Source organism: Cyrtonyx montezumae, unplaced genomic scaffold (assembly GCF_038088225.1).
Source record: "Cyrtonyx montezumae isolate F1298 unplaced genomic scaffold, pur_monq_1.0 scaffold_21, whole genome shotgun sequence".
NCBI lineage: Eukaryota > Metazoa > Chordata > Aves > Galliformes > Odontophoridae > Cyrtonyx > Cyrtonyx montezumae.
In genome coordinates, this window is record NW_027071948.1 from 220,829 (window position 1) to 243,297 (window position 22,469).

The 22,469-nt window shown below is 44.3% G+C and overlaps 1 protein-coding gene across 2 annotated transcripts; it reads left to right on the plus strand.

Annotated features, from left to right (window-relative positions):
* Positions 1–12,176: 12,176 nt before the first annotated feature.
* On the plus strand, positions 12,177–16,542 carry ERRFI1 (ERBB receptor feedback inhibitor 1). 2 transcript variants are annotated; one of them, XR_010622311.1, is made up of 4 exons: positions 12,177–13,293; positions 13,402–13,478; positions 14,036–16,018; positions 16,305–16,542. XR_010622311.1 is itself a non-coding variant. In XM_065737835.1 (3 exons), the coding sequence occupies exons 1-3, from the start codon at positions 13,172–13,174 to the stop codon at positions 15,232–15,234; spliced, it is 1,398 nt and encodes a 465-aa protein (XP_065593907.1). In that variant the 5' UTR covers positions 12,177–13,171; the 3' UTR covers positions 15,235–16,542. The 2 variants fall into 2 exon arrangements, 1 of the variants encoding a protein (XP_065593907.1); XM_065737835.1 differs by having other exon boundaries at positions 14,036–16,542.
* The last annotated feature ends 5,927 nt before the right edge of the window (positions 16,543–22,469 follow it).

Genomic DNA, 22,469 nt, shown 5'->3' on the forward strand with positions numbered 1-22,469 from the left:
AAGTAATTTACTCAGAAACTGTAAATTCAAGTGATTAAATATACTTAAAATATCTTCTATGGCACTTTCTAGTCTAAGGCAACTCGATTTCTAAAAAAGCAAAGCATGTTTTGAAGATTCCATATAGTCAAAAGCTCCTGGAAAAATCACAGGCACTCAGGAATTGTTGGTAGGACACAAAGCCCAGCTACCAGGCACAGAAACGAGCAGCACGTCAATCGGTCACCTGGACACAGATGGCAACTTCGGGTAGTCAGGCACCTCCAAGAAGAAAAGGTCAAGCTACACGCGATTTCTCTTCTCTAGAGCGATAGTTTATCCCAAAGCATGTTGTTCTCAGTGAGTGTTCTCAGTGCCCTTCAACACTCCTCAGCAAACAAACCGCTGGGGAAGAACTACACTGACATGTGCCAATATCCTTGTTCTCGACTGTCTTGTGGTGGGGCTGTTTACACAAGGAGCATTTCATCCTCACCTTGCTATGTGTTCTAATGTATTACTGTACATTTTGTTTTACATCAAACAATTTGTTTGACATAATGTTTTACTAAACTCCAGCCATGCATACTGTCACTAATACAAGCCACTAGCAAATATGAAAAGAGCACTCATCAGAAATGGAGCAGAGAGAACATTTGCCTTCTGTCCATTGCCTGCTATGGACTTAGCAGTCAGCTCTACTGACACATCACAAATGATGGCTTGTGGCCACTACCTGCTTCAGGTTCTCCTCCTCCACCAATGGAAGCTGAGGCACAAGAATATTCGGGACCAACCTTTCCAAGTACCATGAGCTCACCCTGCCCTGAAGCAGCACTTTTAATGGCTAATTTACTAGGACATGGGCCACCCTTTCCTTAAGCCTCATCTGTTTGTTTTAAGATACATGAACTCCTACTTTCACTACGCATACTTCTGGATTAAGTTTTCCATTGAAATACAGACTGTCACTTGGGAGCCAGCCAGCTGGCACCAGGAGACAGCACAGCTCAACTGCTGTCAACTACTGCACTGGAATACAATACCATTCCGATGGACGAGGAAAAATGTGTTTACCAGAGGTTATCACCTGTGCTCGGTGCATGCTGGGGACAAGCATATGAGCACACAAGCGTTCTCAAAGCAGCGAGAAGCTTGGGGAAGCGAGCAACAGTGTGCTGGCAGACAACTGAGCACACAGATCTCTGCATGACCGTGTTTGTGTACGTAAAGCTTATTTAGAAAGCTACACAGAAAGGATTAAGAGAAATCATTTACCTAACACTAGAAAAATCTGTTCTCTGCAAAACCCCAGTGTTCCCCATTGATATACAGACAGCACCTTTCCCTGCTAGAGTGAGAGGATAAGGTAAACAGGAGATAAAAACCTGTGTTACAAGAAATCATAACACAAATCCTTCACAAAAGCCTCATTTCAAAACTTCCAGGAAGCTTATTTTTAATCTTCCAGAAAACTGGACAGATCACACCAGCATTAGAAAGAGCATGTGTGTCAAATCTGAGTCACAAGCCCTCGCTTCATCAACAAAGTATTTTGATGGCAGATTTGGTTCAGCTTATTTACAGGTTTGCAGGTCATTTTTTAACTTGTCAAAACATGTGCCAGGCATGTGTGCAGCAGCCAGATAAGTTATCGTGTAGGTAGTTTCTGAAAACAGCATGCAGAAACAAACATTTAATACAGATGACTATCATTTATACTTTGATTCTGGCTTCATTCTACTATCTTTACATCACTGTAATTACACTCCACATTTCCTTCATGATTCATCGTTGCATAACAAACTAGATAGGTGCTTTATGGGTGTGTTGCAGGTTTGCACAATTAACTCAGTCTATTGGACTGGAAATGACGATTTGTATTAACTGAAAAGATCATGTGGCTGTGTAGTTTGTGGGTGTTGGTTGATTAGAATGGAAAGTGCCAATTAGAGAAGGAGAAAACGACAAACTCATTACATTTAAGGAGAAGTACTTATGTCTTCCTGGAAATTTTAAAGTTTACCTGGGACAGGATTCACAGTCACTAAGCTTCAAAGGAAATGATTCTTCCTGTGTTTGTGAGCACACATGGATATAGCAAATGAGGAGATGGAGGGATAACAAACATATGATCCAGGAACAGGATGAGAGAACAGACCAAGACCCTCCTAAAGCCTTTGTCTCACTCCTGAATGGAGATAGCTATTCCTACAATGCTAGCACCTCTGAACTCTGGTTACTCTTGATTTTTTTTTTGTCAGACTTGATAATAGATCCAATACACTGAAAATTGGAAGTATATATCATGCAGAAGTTATCTCAACGTAATAAAACAGTAGGGATTCCAACAATTAGACATCTTTGTACATAATTACATCAAAATAAACTATCTGCCAGTCAGCATACCCCCAGTCTTGCTTTTTCTGCCAACTTGCATTGATGACAACTGCAAATCCCAGCAATTGCGACAAGGTTCAAAGGTACAAACCACACACCAGAGTTTACTCTGCAGTATTTCTTAATAGAGCTAAATACAGTCTGTGTGGGCACTTGGATGCAAGAGGAAGCTCAACATCTGATCAAATGAATACAACTAATAAAGGCTTGAAAGGAAAAAAAGCAAACAAAAAACCACACAAGCTGCACCACCATAAGCTTGGAAAGGGAAGAGATGGCAAAATGTTGTACAAAAAGGTTTCCCTGAGAATTACTGTGATCACAACAGCTTTTCTCATCTGCTTGCAGCTAGTGCTGCTATGTGCAAGTATAGCTGAGACCTGTTCCACACAGACACTTGTGTGTGTGTGTGTGTGTGTGTATTCATCTGTCAAGTACCTATGAGGGTTATCCATGCTTCAGATGTTCATTTTGAAATGTTTTAGGGTAACCTGATCTTAAAGGCACTTGATCTTAAAGCACGCAGCTTCTCAGAAAAGCCACAAAAAACCCATACCTTATAGAAGTAAACTTTGGGCTCCAGGATTGTAAATGTCATTCATAAAGAGACATTAAAATCCCATCAGATTTTTGTTGTGACAACAAAACACAACCAAATCCAGTAGCATAATCTTGGGGGATGTCCATAATAAAGAATCAGAGTGCAAACGCAAACATCTATCTCAAACTAAAAACAGACAGTGGACTGTTGTGTCCCTTCCTCGTGAGCTGCTGAGGCAGAATGAGAAATATGAATAAAAGTAGCTGTATTATGTTTGGAAGCCAAGTTACTAAAGCACACATTTCTAAAACAGTACACTCAGCACTGCTTCTAACTATTGCTTCTCAACTGAGATCACTGCAGTGCACAGAGCACCCACACCTGGAGCCTTCCACACCACGTCCCTCATATCCTGCTGACCTTGACAGAGCCTAACGAATGCATTTTCCTTTGTGCTAGCACTAGTTCACAGCCCCTCACATCGGTCACTATTCTACCAAATGGCAAAACAGTTAAGATCACTTGGATCAAGGAAGAGACAGATTCTTCCCTGTCAGGGGTAAGAAACACAGACACACACAGGTGCTCGGCAGCTTTCAGATTCAAGCTCACCTTGGCCTCATAATAAGGGCAGTGCGTGAGTTAAGGGGTAACCCAAGCAAAGCACCATGCCACTATTCATGTAGCTCCTAGCTGTTGCAAAGAACAGACACCAAAACCTACACCTACTTGCAAAATACTGTGTGAATGCATCCTGTTGTTTTATTTCTTTTAGAAGAGCTGCTAAAAAACACACTCCCAAAAGACATTTATGTAGTGAGATCACCATGATAAAAAAAATAAAGCACACTGGAAAAGAAACAGAGCAGTAGACTCTGGTAATAGACTAGGATAAATTCTTGGGATGGATAAAAACAAACTTCAGCTGTGCTGCACATCCCCCTAACACTGCAAGGTTGTACACTCCAGGAACTTCCCCTAAAGTGTCACTATGAGGGACAGCACTGTGTGGAAACACTGCACCCAGCGGCCATACAAACACTCGGAGCACATCAGCTGGCAGCAAGCCCTCTGGCTCCGGGAAGAAAAGTGTAGACTGGGATTTGAGTCAACCCCTCTGTTCTGAGTGGTCCTCCCATTGAACAACAGCTGGAAGTTTCTCAACACTGCCCTGAAAGAATCCAATCTGACACAAAAGCAGCAAGTTGGGGGTATCCTGGCACACCAGGGCTAGGCTTCCTGGCGACCAGTTTGTGTGCCTGAAAGCAACAAGGAACTCGATTTGGAAGAGCTGTACAACAACGCCTTTACATCAGCAGTATTTATGTAACATTTCTCTGAGGCACTCCAGTATTACTGGATGGAGAGTAAAAAACAGATGGGACTCTGGCCATTTCTGGGAAACACAAGTGTGAACAACCACCTATTTTTAATTTATCAAGTTCCATTCCAGTCTAAGCTGCCACAGAATCTGCGTCAATCTTTGTGTCCTTTTTTGATCTCTTCCCTCACTTAGCTTATGCTTATGTACTGAAAAAGCCTGAGCACATGATTACCCCATCCAGGCAACATGCCTTTGAAATGGCTTTTTAATCTACACTCTCCACTCCCTGACAGACTGACTTTTGCTGTATGTCTGTATTTGCTGTCTAGACACTTGCATATGCTAACCTCTAATTTAGCCCTCCCTTACTGACCCATGCGTTTCCTCCCTTCTGTGGGTCTTCTGGCTGAACTGGAAATGCAGCACACTCATTCTACCCTATACCTGCCTGGTGCAATTGCATTCATACGAATCTGACCAGTGAAATAAGCATACGTTCATCATTTACAACAACAATGAATCCTCACACTCAAACAAGATTTGCAGTGCTCTCCTACTCCTGTGCCCTTCTTTACTGGCTCCAAACTGGAAAGAACAAGCGGTCCTTCCCAGAAGAACTCAGGATCTGCATAGACAGGGATCTGAGCTGAACCCTGCACTAGATACCAGATACATAGGGAGAAAATGATGGAAATATCTGGCCAAAACATGAAAAAGGAAAGGAGAATACAGATATGTCCTAAGAATAGCCAAAGAACAGTTCAAATCCAATGTCAATCTAAGACAGTATTGCCTCTAGTATGGGGAAAAAAAAAAAAGAACAGCTCTTTAGGTCAGTGGGCAACGTCCTCTCCCAGTTCCCAGTCTGACACAAGGCACTTCCTCTGCAACCTTAATGGGTGTTTTCTTTCAGTCCCTGCGTGCCCAGTTTTTCAGACCATGCTAATACTTCCGGTGTTTGCAGTGCTCAGACAGAGTTGTAATGAAGGTGTACAGATGAGAGCTCACCAAAGCCACTCTGTACTTCCACTTTAAATACTATCTTTGCACCACAAACCACTTCCATGTGCCTGAAGCATAAAAGATTTGCTATCTGTGTCAGCTCATACACATGACTTAAGAGGCAATTTAGCATTATTCAATTGCTTTAAAGTCTTATGTAGGGTGAGTTCATACAAAGTCTGAATAGTGGGCCCTACATAAGGCTGGATTTCAGCATCAGGACTACACAGTACCATATTGGTGCCACTCCAATCTGAGAGCCTGCACTACTAATCTACAGATACACGTTACTCAAACTCACTGACTCTGCCCTTCCTTGCACACCCACACATCTTCCTGTACCCCAAACTACATACCACAGAATACTGCATAACATCCCTTTGCACAGTGAGTAGTATCAAAGTCATCTACTTCCAATTTAGATGAGCATTTATTGACTCACGTACCAGCATGAATTCACTACTGCTGTGTGACAGACTTGGATTTGCTATCAGTTCAGTGAAACCATAGTTTTGTACAAGCTATGATTTCCTTCAAGACTAATGCATGCTCCAGTTGATTTCCCTCACTGGAGGCTGATGATATTGAAAGCTTAGGTAACTGAGGACTTTATGTACTGTGTCTGTTGCTTACATTCTCATAGCACCTTTCATTGCTACAAATGCTGATATTTTTAACTTCTCAAACAGAAATAACAACTGAAAATGTTAAACATTAAAAATGAAAAATTATCAAAGGAACAAGACCACTAACAAAGGTATACACTTCAAAACAAGCTAGAAACAGAAAGAGGACAGTTAGGATCAACACATCTGCAGCTTCACAGGGATTCCCTCTGCATCATGGAGTCCAAGGTACAGTTTTTCCACAAAATTCTGTTTTTTGCATTTATTAACTGTACATAGCTCTGTTGTCCATCTCCAGGACTTAGAATACCTTGTAATACTGTTTGGGCTGGTTAACATCAAACAACTAGAAGGTCCAAGGTCACTCAGGAGTTAGTCTTTAAGACAATTATCAAATTGCCAGGAGTAGTTCACAGCTGACAACAAAACTGCAAAGAGGTTGAAGAGTCCTGAAACACCGTGTATCACAATGAAAGGGTAGAAACTACAATGTAACTGCCAGCACTGAATTCAATTTCCCCTCCGCACAAGTTAGCACGGTATCTACAATAAGATTACGTTGTCTTAATTCTTCAGTACATTCCAACAGCAAGTGACACAACAGATAAATGTTTTTATCCACTAACGTAATTGTAATACCATAACGGGATGGAAAGTACCACAATAATAACAAGGTGGCAAAGTCTTTGGCTATAGCAAATGAGAAGCCCAAACACAGCAGCCACAGAAATGAAGGAAAAGAGCTGCTAAAGATAACATTTCCAAGCAAAACCTGAATGTCCTCTCCCTGAGACAAAGTTTCCCAGGCCCAAACAAGTTAAAAACCTGAGCATCTATTATTCTTCAGTTTCTACCAGAAGAGGCCACAACAGCAGTCCACCCTACTGAAGTCACATCAATGCTCTGATGCCCACTTTACAAAAGGGATGTCTTTCAGATCCAGTCACAACAGCACTTATGGTTATATGCACCATCAACAAGTATGTACATCAACACACCAGAATCAAAACAAAACAAAACCACCTTACTGCTCAACACAGTTATGGAGACAGGATAGAATAAGGCTTGGACTACACACAGTTCACTGCAAGGCATCATACTCTGTAGGCTGCCACTTCCTTTAACACGTGTACATCATGGTGCAGCCTCACTCTAACACACATCCTATTTAATCATAAAGACAAAAACTCACTTGATTGCTCTCCTTTCTTTCAATGGTTTCCATGCTCCTTGTGTATCTTCCACCTTCTCTCACCTACCTGTACATCTCTCCAGCTTTAGAGCTTTATGACTTCTCACATCTAAGGGAAAGAAAAAAAGAAAAAAAAAACCACTGAACCACCAGAAAAAAAATCTCTCCTAGTTCACATCCTTCCCCTTTCTATTCACATCACCCCCATTTATATAGCACTAAACAATTGTTAAGATGGAAATAAGCATGAGGATGACTTGGTATCCCCTAAAAACAAGGGAATTTTCACTGGAGGTGAACAGAAACCCCCATGAGAGAAGGGGGAAGTCCACGCCACTCAATGCATGAGTGAAAAAAGGAGACGACAAAACTCAGCTGTGATATATCATCACACGTTCTTCCTTGGCCACAGCAACCTGAACACAAGAACAGGGGATGTGCTGTTAGTTCCCAGTGGTTGGGATTTTGGAGTAGTTTGCTGACATCTCTTTGTCAGCAACGACTGTGCAGTAGTACAAAACAGAGTTAGAAAGAAGTTTCCAAACTAATAAACAGCTGTCTGTGAGAACTCATTTGTCTGAGCACAGAGCCCCGGAAAGAGGATGCTCGCAGGAGCAACTCGTACAACAGCGTCAGCCGCCCGGTCCTCTTCGGGGCGGTGTGCGTATTTTCGCTGCCGCTATTTCTGGGCGCTGATGAAGGACACGGCCCTCCCTGCCCCGCGCGTCCACGCAGAGCGCCTGACGCACCACCAGAGCGGAACGCACACACGAAGCGGCAGCGCTGCTCCCCACGCAGCGCCGGCGGGGCCGCGCTCCGCCCACGGGGTCGCGAAACCGCCAACTCCGGCTGCGGCCGACCGGAAATACTTGCCGGAAGTGCCGGCGGAAGTCCGAACTGGCCCCGCCCACTCCCTCCTCGCGTCGGTGCGGGCGGTGCGGGGTGAGGGGGGGTCCGTTCTCGTTCCGTCGACGTTTCCGCCCCGCCCCGCCCCGCCCCGCCCCACTCCGAAGCTGCGATCGCCGCAGCGCCGCGCGGCCATCGCCGCCCATAGGGGCAGCGCGGGGACGGAGGGGGCGCGGCGCGGGGCGCGGCTCCGCACGGTCCCTCCTCCCGCTATAAGGGCGGCGCGCGGCGCGGCACTGCCCGCGTTTTGCTGCGGCTCCGCGCATGCGCGTCGCGTCGGCGGCCGCGCGGGGACATGCGGAGCTGTGCGGCGCTCTCGGGGTAAGCGGCCCCGGCGGTGCTCGGCCCGGAGAGCTCCGCCGGCGGGGACAGCGGATCGGGGGCCGGGGCGGGCGGGCGGGCGCTGCTTGGGGGACGGCGAGGAGCGGTTGTGCCGCGGCGGAGCGGCCTCACCCCCGGGGTGCGGCGGCGGCACAGGAGTGGAAGCGCGGGCGGAGCGCCGCGTTCGTCCGTCGCCGCTTCAGCCGCCGCCGCTCTGCGCTGTTCGGTTGGGACGCGCCGCAGTGCCCTCGGGGACAGCGCATCCCCTGCGCGTGTGCGCTGCGGAGGGCTCGGGCCCTTCGCGCCCCGTTTACTTTTCTCCCCGCAGCGATTGATCCGCGGCGGCCGCTTTCGGACGGGGCTTCACGGCAGCGCCCCGCTCCCAGCGCTGCGGGTGTTATTTCTGGGGAGAGCAGTTCCCCTTCTCGTCGCGTTCGGTCGTAGCGCGGTGCATCTGACGCCGTGCTGATGGCCGAGCCGGCCCGACGGGAACTGCTTCCTGAATGGGACTGAGATTCACGTCAACGTTTTCCAGGAGGGCACAGAACCGAACCTTAAACGCTTCTCACATTTGACAAGCAGAGGCAAGGCTGTTGTCTCGCTGTTTAATTATTAGGTTTCTGCGAGTTCCTCCCGGTTTGCTGCGTAGGACCGTGGGACAGCAGTCAGGGCTTTAACCGAACCTGGTGAGCTGCTTCAGTATAACCCCACAGAGGCGGCTGTTAGAATCTTGAGCCATTGGTCGCTCTGTCCATCAACTGCGTTAGGGTTGTAGAATACGTTGTGTGTCACTTGGTATGATCTGAGCAGCGTTTGTCTCTGCACCAAGTGGGCACCATCTGAGGTGTTCTAGGGCAGAGTAATCCGTTTCTATTGGCAGATTTCAGTCTGCCTTCTCATGAGGCTGTTGTTGCTCGGTGGCAGTTGTCTGTAAAGAGAAAAGCACTTAAGAGATTATGTGAGCACCAGAAAACAAAGTTTGTCAGGGGGATTTTCAAGGGGGTTGGGTGTTTGTTTGGGGTTGGTTTTTGGTTTTGGTCTGTTTAAGTATTCTAGCAAGTAATAAGGTAATTCAGGTTGCTTGAAGTCCTATTGGAAGTCTAAAACACTTGAATGTTAGAAGGAGTGGCTCTATCTCAGGTATTTATGTTAAATAGAAAGTCAGAGGAGGGGGGAAAGGAAATTACATCACCTTGTCAAATAAGGAACGGCTAGCTGGAGTGGATGACTTGTAGGGCAAAAATGTGCCCCTCCTCCTGTGAATCGCTTTGGAGATTCATTACAGATACATGGTGGCAAGGTGAGCAAAAATAAGTTGTCAATTTAAGGTAGCTGCATATTCTTTCCTCTCCCAGAACTGTTAAGTAGATCTAACTCCCACACTTTCTTGTGTCTTACAAATCATGCATGAGCTGTTTGCCATTGCTGCATTTATAAAATCTGCCCAAGATTGGTGTAGGGATTCACAAAAATCTTCATGTCAAACTGCTGCCGTATCCACTTTGTGAAGCATTCATGGACGCGGTACAAACCAGAATCCAGTTTCCTTTATTATGAAACTAGTTTGCCTCGAACTGGTTGTAGCAATGGGGCTGGGGGTGAGCAGCAATCAGAGTAACAAGGTTTTGTTATCAGTGATTGTCTTGAGCTAAGGTATGTGAAAGTGCTGCTTTGTTCCCAAACAGAGGAATACTTGTAGTGTGGCTACAGTAATTAGTGACCTGTTCAGCATGAAAACTGAATATTCAGGATGCTTTATGGAGCTCAACTTGCTGGAGCTCTTGAGATTTCTCGGACATTCACATAGGCTTCCCTCATTGTAGAGATACCCCTCCTGTACTCCAGTGGGTACACTGGGCCATTTTCAGCTTAAGTGTATTCTTCTGGAGCAATTCAGGTGTGTTAATGGGTGCTGTGAGCACACATGGTTGTTGAAAGCTCTCCCCTTTGCGGGGTTGCCTTGCCTTACCCAGTGCACTCAAACACCGGAATTGCCATGGCTTGCATCTACGCTGTAGAATTAGCAGCTATAGTTTTATTTGCAACTAACCACGTTCTTTTTGAACAGCACTGAAACTGTACCACCTTCAAAAGCCCTCAGAGCACTTCGATCTAAGTGCTGTAATCTATGTGGAAGTAGGACAGAGGAGCAGAGTAACCGGAAACCCATTCTGAGTAACACACGTTGTGCAAATGAGGAGCAAACGAGCGCCAGGGATACAGAATGCTGCCTTACTGCATAGCGTCCACTTTCTTTAGCTAATGCTTGATGTTATTTATGGTAAATACAGCTCCTTACATCTTTAAGGATGCGGTAGTAGGCCAGCAGTGACAACTCCTCCATCAGATATCTTTCTGGCTCTTCTGATCGTTTGTTTAAATAAATCTACATGTGTTTTAAAATGTCCGAGCTCGGGACCGAAAAAAGCAACTGAAGGAGAACGTGCAGTTATGTGGGTACCTTACCTCTCCTGATACTCCTAGCTGGGGCCGTGCAGGACAGTTTCATAACTCTGTCCATTCACAGCTCCTCATTGAAATGTTGTGACGAGTCACCTGTGAATTCAGAGAGGGGGTGTTAGGAGCAGGCAAGTTTCACAGCTACAAAATATCTGGTTTATTTTCAAAAATAACAAAGCATCTATTGAAAAAAAAATACCCTTTCCTAGAGTATGTAAGTATTTAAATTCATCTCAGAAATTGCACTTGGCATTCCAGAGGGATTTCAGAGAGGCAGTTGTGCAACTATCAGTCCTGAGAGCTGAGATTTAGACAGCGTTCACAAAGCTGACACGGTAATTATTAGCAGTAGTTTTGGCGTGGGATCTGATGGAGGTTGGGCCTCTTAACAGGCCCTGCAAGGGTTGTATGTTATCATAGCAAACACATTACATGTGCTCTCAAATGACAGCAGTGCCGCCCCCCCTTCCTGTCTCATTTTTTTTATATCCTAATCAATGTCTCACGCTCTTGTCAGATCTTGTGTGCTCGCTGAGGCAGAGCACTATCATTTGCTGACTATTCAGTGTTCTTTATCAGTGATTTAAATGTGCGACTTATACCGGACTTCAAAAATACTGGAATAGAAGTGCAAAATCCTTCATAGGCATTCATCTGCATTACTAATAGTGTGGGATCTGCGAGGTGTGAAAAGAATCTGAGAGTGCAAGCTGATGGGATTGGTGTTTTGTTTGTGAACTGTGTTAAGGATAATTAAGGACAAATGTCATTTTAGAATTGGTACCGTTTACCCTGTGCTTCACAAGTCTTCCCCTTCCCAGAAAATGGTTCTGTTTGCTCCTGCGGGACAAAAAAGAAAATGCTGCTGTTCAAGAATTATGGGGGATTTCTGAATTAGTTTTGCTAAATATAACTACATCATTACTTTCTGAAACCATGCGTTTATTTTTACTTGTCAAATCTGCAAATCCCACTACTGGGAAGGGTCCAACTTGCAAAAGTTACCTGGCTTAAGTGAGGTGTTAAGGAGGTTACTGGAAAGGAAAAACAGTCTCGTCTCTAAAATCAGGAAGGCAGAAATCAATGCTACCAAGAGCCTGACGCTGTGCCACCACAGAAGGCTGGCTGGGGCCTTGCTCACTTCCAGCACAGCCAGTCACCTCCTGCCTAGGATTCTGAAATTGCTGGTTAAAATACTCCAGTGTCAACTAGGAAATAAAAGCCACTTCTGTTGACAAAAGTGTGATCACTGGCAGTCACAATTGAGAAAACCTTCCCACTCTTAAAAGAGAATGACATTAGGTATTGCAAATTATAAGCATATATACAGTCAGAAACTGAACTTCAGATATTATTTGCTTGGAAGATCAATACTGGGCTCAGTTCAACATTTTGAAAAGGATGACAAACTTCTTTGTCAAACAGTTGTTTCCGAAAGGCAAATGTTGGCGTTAGATTACAAATTAATCCTGCTGAAAGGTTGGCCAGTCGTCACAGGGAGGGATAATGGATCTTTCCCCTTAAAGGAAAAGGATGACATGTCTGTGTAGAAGAACTAGTTTATTTTTGAACAGATGTACCATAATTATAAGCCACTCCCTATTTCTGCACCCCGTTTTCTTGCATTGCCATACTGTGAAGGGGTTTTCATGGTGTATGTGCTGCACTGATGTAGCTGGCCCTCAGGTGCTGTTTGACTTCTGAAATCAAAATACAACAAGGCAGTTTAAATGGAGTTGACTTCAAGACACCAGAATTCTGACTGGAAATAAATAGCTAGAGGATCATGTCTGTTTTAAAGCACCGTGACGCTTACACTTCTTTATAATAGTCACTGCTCTCTATAAAAGCAGCTCTGGAATTCTAACTGAAATAGTAAATTGAGTCTGTTGATGAGTGGTTGGCATGTATCAATAGGTTGGTAGATGAAAAGCTTGACAGGAGCCAGCAGCATGTGCCTGCAGCCTGGAAAGCCAACGGCATCCTGGGCTGCATCAGCAGAGGGGAGGCAGTGGGGCAGGGAGCCCATGCTCCCCAGGGTTTGGAGCTGGATGGGCTTTAAGGTCCCTTCCAACCCAACCGTTCTGTGAGTCTATGAATATTTTACTTGAATGTATTTAACTTATTTCTTTACAGTTTTAAATCCTCAAGAGAACTTGTTTATTTTGTGCAGAGTACAGTCAGAGACAAAGTAAGAAATTCTGTAAAATTTTCCTACTGACAGTGCAGGGACAGAAAGCCTTTTTTACAGAGACATTTAGTTCCTTGAAGTCCTGAAAGTTCAGATCAGAGTCAACTCATACTTGCATTTCTGATATTTATATCCCTTTCTTTATTTGGCAGGGAATGCAAACTGCAAGAATCCTGTCACCCCTTGTGAGTTTCTAGAGTTAGGAGACATCGCTGCAGAGCAGTACACAATGTCAACTGCAGGAGTTGCTGCTCAGGAAATGAGAGTCCCACTGAAAACTGGATTTCTTCATGCTAGTCAAGGCATGGGGGGTCTGAAAACCTGCTGGGGTAGCCACAGTGGATTTGAGAAGTGAGTATGGTACTTGATCTATTGAACTGTCACGTATATGATAAGAATACTTCTCCTGGTACCAACCTATGGCTTATTTACAGTGAAGACTTTTTATTTCTTTTTTAGTACTTTCTTTAACATGGACCCTATAGCAGTGGCATATAACTTGAATCCATCAGCAGAACAACATTTACCATCCATTGGTAAGTAAAAGACTGATGATGTCTTTAGGTAGTGTAATGGATGTGTCTCATAAGGTGCTGAATGCTTTCTCATTTTGGATATAAGGCTGCCCTCTGGTGACAGAATGAAGGCAGTTCAAGAACATACTGCTATTAAAAAGCATTTCAAATAATGTGCTTAAGAAGAACTCTATGCTTTCCCTTGTATTTACAAGCCTCTGAGTTTCCATTACCCTCCCAATTTAACAATAATAAAAAAATCAGTAAAATATATTCTGTCTTTTGGGATTTTTGCAGCTGCAGTTCCATTTTATCATTTGTGCACGAGGTCTCTTAACTGCCTCATTTAAGTGGAGCACTGGCCTCAGACATGGTAATCAGCTGATTTCCTAACTAAGCACAAAACTACCAGACTAAAAGAGACCTGTAATAACTAATGCTGTTTCTGGTATTGTTAATCAGGAATTACTTATTTGTTGCTTTAGAAGGATTTAAACAGTTAAACGTGCAATGGCAAAAATAACATGGCAAAATGTCATTTACTTTAAAAAGTTTCTAAGGCTTTCTCACCTTTTTAGGGCACTCCTCCAGCTGCATTTCCTCAAATGACCACAGCTTTGCTGAAGGTTGCATCGAAGTCCCATCGCAGAAATCTAGTCCAGCTCCTGCAAGTCCCAAAAATGAGCAGCCAGTTTCAAGATATGAAGACCAGCTCATTCCTGGCTTTAGTAAACTGTCGTTAACCATGGGCTATGTTTCTGAAGAAACACCTCCTCACATGCCAATAAAAAATGGCCCAATTCAATGTCTGTCTGCATCTTCCCATGATCGTAGCTCCAGGCCGCTGCCCCCTCTGCCTGTTCCTGAGGATCTTACTCCAGACGAGGTTGACAGAGAAGTAGAATTCCTGACTAGCTCAGATACGGACTTCTTGCTAGAAGATTATGGACTTCCTCCTTTTAAACCCAGTGGTTCGAGTCGGCGGAGCTTTAGAGGTTGTGGACAAATCAATTATGCATATTTTGATGCTCCAACAGGACCAAAAACAGAAGATACCAACCCTACACAAAGCCTAAATGGATGCATATCCAGTATTTATCCTCCTCCACAGCAGCTGCATCGACGTTTGCGAAGGTCCCATTCAGGCCCAGCTGGCTCTCTTAATAAACCAGTAGTGAGACTATCTGGACACTTGAACAGGTCTTCTCCAAACTCTGATGAAGATAAACCAGAGATTCCCCCAAGGGTTCCCATACCTCCAAGGGCTCTCAAACCAGATTACAGAAGGTGGTCAGCAGAAGTTGCTTCTAGTGCATACAGTGATGAAGACAGGCCTCCCAAAGTGCCCCCTAGAGAACCTTTGTCTCGTAGCAATTCCCGTACTCCAAGTCCTAAAAGCCTGCCATCTTACCTCAATGGGGTTATGCCCCCGACCCAGAGTTTTGCACCTGATCCTAAATATGTCAGCAGCAAAGCTTTCCAAAGACAAAATAGTGAAGGATCTTCCAACAGGATCCCTTGCATTCTTCCTATTATTGAAAATGGTAAGAAGGCCAGTTCAACACACTACTATCTGCTGCCTGAAAGGCCTCCCTATCTGGACAAGTATGAGAAATTCTTCAGAGAAGCAGAAGAAACCAGCTCTAATACAGAAGTTCAGTCCTGGTCTGGTGACTGCATGGCCACTTCAGTCCCAACAAAACTGGACTCAAAACCTAGAATGGACATAGCTGGTCATTTGAAACGAAAACATCTGTCTTACGTGGTTTCTCCGTAGTCTCTGGGAGCACAGCTCATCTGGGTTGTTGAGGATGGAGCCCAATGTTAGCACGTTAAAAAGATCTTAATGTTCTCAAATAATGAAGTAGGACAGGTTTGTCCCTTGAGAACTAAGCAGTGAATGGTAAAGTCCTCTTAGGCTGTGTATCTCTGGTATGTTTCTTCATATTGTTTTTTGTCTTGGTACAGATGGCTGAAAACTGACAAAGATTGCACAGAAACATACAGAGATGGTAGTTGCAGTTGGCCAGTTATATGCTACCTTAGATGAGTGTATTTGGTAGTCACATTATCAAAATAAGTCTAAAAAAATCTAACTTTACTTATGAGTTCCTTATAAACCTGACAACAGAGCAGATAATGCAGTAGTTTTTGTATCAGGCATTTCTAGAATTTCTTTTGCACAATAACTCTGCAGAGAAGAGATTCTGTTCTCTCCAGCTGTGATACGCCAACCTGGTAAGAAGGTGACTGCAAGATCACTTGGATCACTGATAACTTTCAGGCCTGTCGAGCACACAAAGTATTTTTGCAATGCTGAATCCATTTCACAGCTTAATCGGTGACCAGCAGACTTACTTTCAGGGTGAAGCAGCACGGAACCGAGATGGGCTTTGTGGATTCTTTTAGTTCACAGACACTTGGCTCAGTTGTGCAGTTCTTCTTATGACAGACATGGACCAGATACTGCTAAGCTGCTGCTGCTGCTCTTCTGCTGGATCCTAGAAAGGTGTGAAAGTGTCATAAAAGTGGCAGAGAACATGAGCAAGTACACGATTGCTGTAAGTAGGCTGCAACAACTACATGCTCATCTTGAATCTGAAATGGGTATATTACATAACACAAGCTGGTCTTGTGTTCTGGTTTCAGTATTTTAGGAGAGGAGGAGAGTATGGGGAAAAATATGATTCCACTTCTGAACAGTGTCACTTCTGTCTGTCTCTGCTTCAGACACTGGTTCTTGCTGTTTAATTTTTCCTCATTCTGCTTCTGCGTTCCAGTGAAGTTCATTCAGTTGCCACATTCGTGCATTAGCAGTTTCTCTCGATTACATTTATCCTCTTGCAGATAAGCACAGAAGAAAGGGTGCTCTTCAGTGGAGGCACAAAAGACAAATGTGTTCCTCCTAACAGAAATAGACGAGCTGTTTACAATTTGAACTGCTGACTGAAATGTTTGAGCTATTTTGAAGCTTACTTTTTATTTTAGTACAAACTAAATGAAGGTGAAATACATGCTATAGAAATGCACTGATATTTCTGCATCATGTACAGTATTGAATAAAGAATTCACTTTGTATTTTGAATATTGTCATGTCTTGAGTTTAATAAAGTTATAATATACTTATTTATGATACATTTTGTTTTTTGCTTCATTGAATACTGTGTTGCATTTGGGCTGTGCATTTCGTGGGAAAATCAAAATGGAAAATGCTTCACATGCAACAAATACTGAATTGAGCTTCCACCCAGCACTGCTGTCAAAGCGTTCAGTAATTCACACTGCACAAATTAATTCTAACTCCTCCACAGTAACTGATGCTTAGTGTGCACAATCTTTTCCTGGCAATAAAGCACTATACAGCCTATCACAATTAAAAACCTTTATTTCCAAAGCGACCTACAGTGCATTAGGTACAGTCTTACAGAAATGGGGGAAGTAGTTTTCCTGACTTCAAGTTCTCATCTGTTAAAAAAGAACTAAGTTATACATTTAAGGGGTGAGTAAAAAGGAGTGAATCGTTCTAAAGACAAAAAACACCTCATTTAAACAATAAATTAGTGATTGCTTTTGCCTTAAACAACTTTTAATGTTCATCTCAAAATACGTATGTTTAACCATAGTAACCTTACCCACAGCTCAGATACTGAAACACACATCTCTGGTCTCTCAGCTGTGTATGGGGGGTAAATCCTTGCCTTGAACTGCCAGTCCAGAGTCCATACTTTCTGCAAATGAGCTTCTTTCAGAAAAAACACAGATTATTGCCATCCTTGGAATTATACTTAATGGATGCAGGTTAGGAAACAGTTCTTCACCACAGGGTGGTGGGAATGAAAGGGGGTCCCCAGGCAGCAGTCATGGCACCACTCAAACACAGGGTTTGAATTCTTTTGGTGATCCTGAGCAAAGCCAAGACCTGGACATGATGAGCTGTGGGGTTCTCTTCCCTGCCTGCCTTCTAGCTTTTGCTTCTGGCTCCTGCTCCATTCCTAACACCTGGAACCTCCTTTTTAATGGAGATTTCTGTGCTTGTCCTCTCTGCTCATTTCCCCTTAACCTGAGACACCTCGAAGGACTCAATTGCAGTTCTGCCCTTACTGGCACTTGCTGTCAAGTTAGCAGCTAAGCCATTCCTGCACAGGAAAAGCATCTCCATCCATATAGTACAGAGTAAAAAGGAAAAGAACAAGAAAACTTGTGTGTACTCCTTTCCTGCAAGTGTTGCTATTGCCTACTAAGGCGTGAGTATTACAAAGAAATTCCTCTGTAGTAGTACTCATCTGGAACGTGGTGGGAAAGCTGGCAACAACGGTGTGTCTTAACTCTTATTTAATAAAACAGTTCAATTTTGAAGTCACATTTACAACTGAGGTAAAACAGACTGAAGTGGAGCTGAAAACAGTGACCAGAACTGCTCTGCAGCAAATAAGTCCTTCAGCCAGATCACAGAACTCCAGCTTCAGTACAAGAGGACAGATTTATAGGCAACAGTCATACACAACGTGAGTAACATGGCCATATTCCCCTTAAAAATCCAAAGTAATGAGGTTTGTTCCACCGTTCAGTGGTTTCCTCCACTATCAGTGGGTCGCCTTGTTTGGGTATTCGCAGTCAACACAGATTCCTTGCTCTGGGGGACAAACTTTGCACCATCCAAAAGGTATATTCTGTTTTCCAAATGAGTCATTAGGCTCCAGAGCTGTGGGGGAAAATTTGCAAGTTCTGGCCAGAAGGCATTTCTCTGCTCATCCCCTGACACAAGATAAGACCTGTCAGGACACAGCGTGGTTTTGCAATATTCTGATCACATTTGAATATTTAGAGCTTGGGCTCACCTAGGCAGGGCCTGACAGATTCCTCTCAAGAGAGCTGGAGAGATCTGACTGAAATAATCACATTTCAAAGCAGTTAAGACTTGAGACGCAAGTCTGAAGAGTCAAGGTATTAGTGTTAAAACAAGAAAGATACACATTTACAGAAACACAATGCTTCCACAACTCCCTGAGCTGAGAGTGGGCTGCACACCACCTGGAGGTCTCTTTCTTGCCTCAGCAGCACTGCTGTGGCCACAGAGACGCATCATCAAGGCCACACGGTGAATCCATGACCATTGAACAGACCTTAATGAGAAGAGACTGGCAGCAAGGTCAGTGCGAAAGGAAACGGGGGACACAAACCTCTGTCCCCATCAGAACTGTCAACACCACAAGAAAAAGTTCACTAGATAATCACTGGAAGCAAGAAGTATCCACCATATCTATACTGTGAGAGGGTTAATTGGCCTAGAAAAATCAGCCAGGAGTTAAGCCTAGCTGGTAACTAAAGGATAAGCTTCTTCCCCTCAGTATACCTTTTCCTGATCAGAAGAGGTTGTGTCAGTATCCAGTGACTTAAAAAAATGCCATTAACTGAACTTTTCCACCAGGAGAACTTGCTCTTAAGCAGCTAACATCAGGGGATATAGCACAGCTTTTATGGGAGGTCACTTAAGAAGGTCTCCAAACTGATAATCGTATCTGAAATTCAGGATCAAGCCAATAGCTGCACGTGGTGCAACAAACACCCAACAAAATCATGACTATAGACTGAGGGCCAGACAAACACTTCTAAAAGACACACTCTTGTTTCCCTCCTGAAAGTACTCCAGTGATCAGTTAACAACATGCAGCAGTCTGTCCACAGGGAAATTCAGTCTGGTTCAGTATCTTTTTGCCCAATAGCTTTTTTTCCCCACAAAGAACTTATATTCATTTAAGACATTTGGTAAATTCTCTGTTTCTCAAAGTTCTTTGGCACTAAATCTAGCACACAAATTTTAATTATACTTATTAATATTTGCTAAACACCACTGCAGAGATTTCTGGCTGCTGAGCTTGTGATTAGCACTCATATAAACTGAGCGAGGTGTTACCACCACCCATCCTGCATTGTAATTCAGGCTTTGCATAATAACTGCCTAAATGCCTATTTTCATCCACACAGCTCATTACTTCTTCTGAATCATATATGGAAGCCACACCTGTGATTGCTCATAGACTGTTGCTCTATTATTTATATATTGGCATGCACCTTGATCCTAGTTGTGGTTAATTTTGAGAAAGGTGTTAGGCATTCCATATTTTAAGTGGTGTGCCACTGAAACATGGTAATCATAACTGCTATTCATTTTCTTACAAAGTGATTCAGAAGAAGAGATGCTTCCCTGTTTAAAACCTGCAGCTTCCTTCTGAAGATCACTCAGCATTATGGCTGTCACCCACAGATTGTCAGCATCTTAAAGCCACAGAGGAAAAAAGAGTGCAAATATACTGTTGTGAAACATCAGAGGAAAAAAATAAAGGTGTCAAACGATCCCACTGCCATCACCCTGAACCTACTCACAGACACACACTGAGCCAGCAGGACAAAACACTTTGAGACCATCTATGCACAAAACCTCTGTACCAAGCGTACAGCCTTCAGGCCTACCCCCCCAACCCCCAAAAATAAAAAATAAAAAAAAGAGAGACCTACACAGTTTATTTTACCTTATTAATGCATTCCTTATTCTCACAGCAACCTGAAGGGAAGGGCCAGCACTGCTGAGCATCCTTCCAGAAAGCAAAAGCAGTATACACCCAAACCTACATACTGAACAGTCTTTACGCCTTAAGAATAGGGAAATTCCCAGTTTCAGAGAAGGGCACACCAGTTCGTGCCACACTGAATCTGACCATCACATTGCATAGCAAGGTGTGAGCGAGACACTGGTGATAAGCAGGTTGCTCGTTGCAGTCCCTGCTTGTCATTTACTGGATGTTGGGCAAGGTCCAGAGGAAACCCAGGACTCCAACCATATTAGGTTGCACATCATGACTTCATTTGTCATCTATCACACTGACAAGTTATTCAAGAAAACTCTTCCTGCATCCTGCTTGCACGCCCCTGTCTTTGGAGCTTAAGCAATTTGAATTGGTATTCTGCTGTTATTGATGCAGAATCAGTAGCACGGTCTTCGACACGGTCCCCCACAGTATTCTCCTGAGGAAACTGGCAGCCCGTGGTGTGGACAGGTTCACTCTTCTCTCGGTGCAGAACTGGCTGGAGGGCCGTGCCCAGAGGGTACTGGTGAATGGAGTTAAGTCCAGCTGGCGTCCTGTTACGAGTATTCAGTTTTGGGACCCATCTTGTTTAATATCTTTATTGATGACCTAGATGAGGGAATTGAGTGTACCCTCAGTAAGTTTGCAAATGACACCAAGTTGGGAGGATGTGTCAAACTGCCTGAGGGTAGGGAGGCCCTTCAGAGGGATCTGGATAGGCTGAACAGCTGGGCTGAGCTCAATGGGATGAGGTTCAATAAGACCAAGTGCCGGGTCCTGCACTTTGGCCACAACCCCATGCAATGCTATAGGCTTGGGACAGAATGGCTTGAAGAATGTAGAGAGGAAAAGGACCTGGGGGTGTTGGTTGATGCTCGGCTCAACATGAGCCGGCAGTGTGCCCAGGTGGCCAAGAAGGCCAACAGCATCCTGGCCTGTATTAGAAATAGTGTAGCCAGCAGGAGCAGGGAGGTGATCATCCCCCTGTACTCAGCTCTGGTACGGCCGCACCTCGAGTACTGTGTTCAGTTTTGGGCCCCTCACTACAAGAAGGACATTGAGGCCCTGGAGCGTGTTCAGAGAAGGGCAACAAAACTGGTGAGGGGTCTGGAGCACAAGTCTTATGAGGAGCGGCTGAGGGAGCTGGGATTGTTTAGTCTGGAGAAGAGGAGGCTCAGAGGAGACCTTATTGCACTCTCCCACTTCCTGAAGGGGGGTTGTGGTGAGGAGGGGGTGGGCCTCTTCTCCCTGATAACTAATGACAGGACGAGAGGGAATGGCCACAAGTTGCGCCAGGGAAGATTTAGATTAGACCCCAGGAAGCATTTCTTTTCTGAAAGAGTGGTCAGGCCCTGGGATGGCCTGCCTAGGGAGGTGGGTGAGGCACCATCCCTAGTGCTGTTCAAGAAGCGTTTAGATGAGGTGCTGAGGGATTGGATTGAGCAGTTGGGTAGGGATAGTGATAGGAGGATGGTTGGACTAGATGATCTTGTAGGTCCTTTCCAACCTTATGAACCTATGAACCTATAATCAGGCCAACTTGATCCAAAGCCGTCCCTGTGTAAGGCAGGCTGCTGCTGCACACTTCGGAGCAGCGCAGAGAGGAAAGAAAACTGCTGCATCTGAAGCAGCCCAGTGCCAGGGATGCAGCAGGGGAAGCCAGGGACACAGACTCCACACGACGGTGAGCTCATGATGCCCTAGGCTTCTCCCATCACAGCACTGCATCAACCTCAGCAGTGCCCTTCACCGCAGCCACTTCTCCATAGTAGGCAACTTCCAACTCCCTCTCCACAACCAAAAGAAAAGGACTTTGTAAAGCATAGCAGAAAAGCAAGTGAGTAACATGCTAGATATAACAAGGAAAGCCAGCACAAATAACACTTCTTCTGTTGCCTTTTTTTTTTTTTTTAAATCAGGAAATCCGTTAGATGGGGAACTGTTGCCTGTAAGAACACAAATGATGGTGCAGTAATCAGATTCATTTGATGCAGTTTGCCTCCTGCCTGCCAGTCACTATCTTGCCTAGCTGAGAGTCCTCACTGCAAGAGGACCTCCTCCAATTTACATTACATTAAAAAAAAAAAAATCACAGGAGAAAGCAGGAGTCTGAACTGCACACACATGCAAGTAAGCCACAGTTTCTTAGCAGAGCTCACAATAACTCAGTTATAATGGTTTCAGAACTATCTTCCCCAGAATAACTCACTGAAGTGTAGCAGTACAGGGAAACCAACTAGCATAACTCAGAACCTCAAAAACATACCTCTTCTGGGCACAGTCATTCAGAAACTACTAAACTCCAGAACCTTTGAGCAGTCCCTTTAGAAATTAAAGCACTTCCAACCAAGCCACATAGCAGCAAGCATCTTTATTACCAAACACAGAGCCAGCAAAGATTTTATAGGTCTGAGATGGGAGAGAACAC

What these genes read in the sequence shown, in the direction of transcription:
- ERRFI1 (XM_065737835.1), top strand. Translation starts at nt 13,172, where the DNA reads ATGTCAACTGCAGGAGTTGCTGCTCAGGAAATGAGAGTCCCACTGAAA. An exon ending in AGCCACAGTGGATTTGAGAA is followed by an intron (nt 13,294 to 13,401) that starts GTGAGTATGGTA and finishes TTTCTTTTTTAG; the next exon opens with TACTTTCTTTAACATGGACC. An exon ending in ACAACATTTACCATCCATTG is followed by an intron (nt 13,479 to 14,035) that starts GTAAGTAAAAGA and finishes TCACCTTTTTAG; the next exon opens with GGCACTCCTCCAGCTGCATT.